Source organism: Galeopterus variegatus, unplaced genomic scaffold (assembly GCF_000696425.1).
Source record: "Galeopterus variegatus unplaced genomic scaffold, G_variegatus-3.0.2 Scaffold6137, whole genome shotgun sequence".
NCBI lineage: Eukaryota > Metazoa > Chordata > Mammalia > Dermoptera > Cynocephalidae > Galeopterus > Galeopterus variegatus.
The window spans coordinates 17,422-19,177 of NW_007732248.1; the positions used below are offsets into that span (position 1 = coordinate 17,422).

The 1,756-nt window shown below is 40.5% G+C and overlaps 1 protein-coding gene across 1 annotated transcript; it reads left to right on the forward strand.

Moving 5' to 3' along the window:
- The first annotated feature begins 518 nt into the window (after nt 1–518).
- On the forward strand, nt 519–1,457 carry LOC103605881 (olfactory receptor 2M3-like). The gene has a single exon (XM_008590481.1). The coding sequence runs from the start codon at nt 519–521 to the stop codon at nt 1,455–1,457; it is 939 nt and encodes a 312-aa protein (XP_008588703.1).
- The last annotated feature ends 299 nt before the right edge of the window (nt 1,458–1,756 follow it).

Consider the following 1,756-nt stretch of genomic DNA (forward strand, 5'->3'; position numbering starts at 1 on the left):
TTCTGTTTACCTGGCATTTGACAAGTTATGTCTCATTTTAGTACATACTTCCCCCTATGCTTTCTTAGACAGAATTTTGTTAGTATTATAGTGTGATGTGCTGAGTTCCACGTGATATGTATGACAGAAATGTTATGCAATTTTACGTCAATTCATAAGTCTCTTTATTACTTTCGTGTAATTATGAATAAATGATCTACACTACACATTTGAATTGACTTGTTCCTCAATCTAGATTATGTGAATTTTGAGAAACCTCCTGTGCTTTTACTATGAAGCCTGCTATGTCTCTTAGCTATACACTTTAGATTTACAAATCATGACAACCTGAAAATAAGCTTTATTATTCATAGCCTGTGATAGAAAAAAGAAAATCAGTGTCCAGCGGAATAATAATTTTCTCATGCAGAGACAATTTTGCTGATGTAGTGATCTAGGGAAAAAAAATTCTTGATATTTCATGATACACACTTTGACACTTTTTCCATGTTGTATTCTTCACAGTGACCATATTCATCATGGCATGGACGAATAAGACCTTCAACTCTGACTTTATCCTGCTGGGAATCTTCAGTCACAGCCCCACACATACCTTCCTCTTCATGTTGGTCTTGAGCATCTTTGCAGTGACCTTCGTGGGGAACTCTGCCATGGTTCTCCTCATCTACATGGACACCCGGCTCCACACCTCCATGTACTTCCTCCTCAGTCAACTGTCCCTCATGGACCTCATGCTCATCTGCACCACGGTACCCAAGATGGCCTTCAACTACTTGTCTGGCAGGAAATCCATCTCTCTGGCAGGTTGTGGAACCCAGATATTCTTCTATGTCTCCCTGCTTGGGGCTGAGTGTTTCCTGTTGGCTGCAATGTCCTATGATCGCTATATTGCTGTTTGCCACCCATTAAGATACCCAGTTCTTATGAGCCAGAAAATCTGTAGCCTCATGGCTGCTTCCTCCTGGATTCTTGGCTCCTTTGATGGTATAATTGAAGGTGCAGTTGCATTGTCTTTCTCATACTGCGGTTCCCGGGAAATACCCCACTTTTTCTGTGACGTCCCCACCCTTCTTTCTCTATCATGCACGGACACGTTGTTATTTGAAAGGATGATATTTATCTGCTGTATAATTATGCTTCTCTTCCCTGTGGCAGTCATCATTGCTTCCTATACTCATGTGATTCTGGCTGTCATACACATGGGTTCTGGGGAGAGTCGCCGCAAAGCTTTCACCACCTGTTCCTCCCACCTCATGGTGGTGGCAATGTACTATGGAGCAGCCATGTTCATATACATGCGGCCCAGTTCTGACCGCTCTCCCACCCAGGACAAGATGGTATCTATCTTCTACACCATCCTCACCCCCATGCTGAATCCCCTCATCTACAGCTTCCGCAACAAAGAAGTGGGCAGGGCATTCATGACACTGGTAGGGAATTGTAAGTCTGCAAAGTGAGTGGCTTAATGCTCTCCAAACATTGATTTTTATTTACACACTTAGCTTTATGCTTAAATTTATATATTGAACCAGTACAATCAAGTATCTTATATTTACTAACTTGGCAGATTTACAGACAACTACATAAAATCAAGAAAAAAACTATTTGCATTCACGTTTGGTCAAATAGTTCATTTTGTTGCTGTTGTGGCAGTGGTAAGTTCAGTGAATGGCTATAGGTAAATATTTGTTGCAATAGAAAATGAAAAACTATATATGTTATCTTTTTAATATCATTTAACAAATGAGAGACGTTT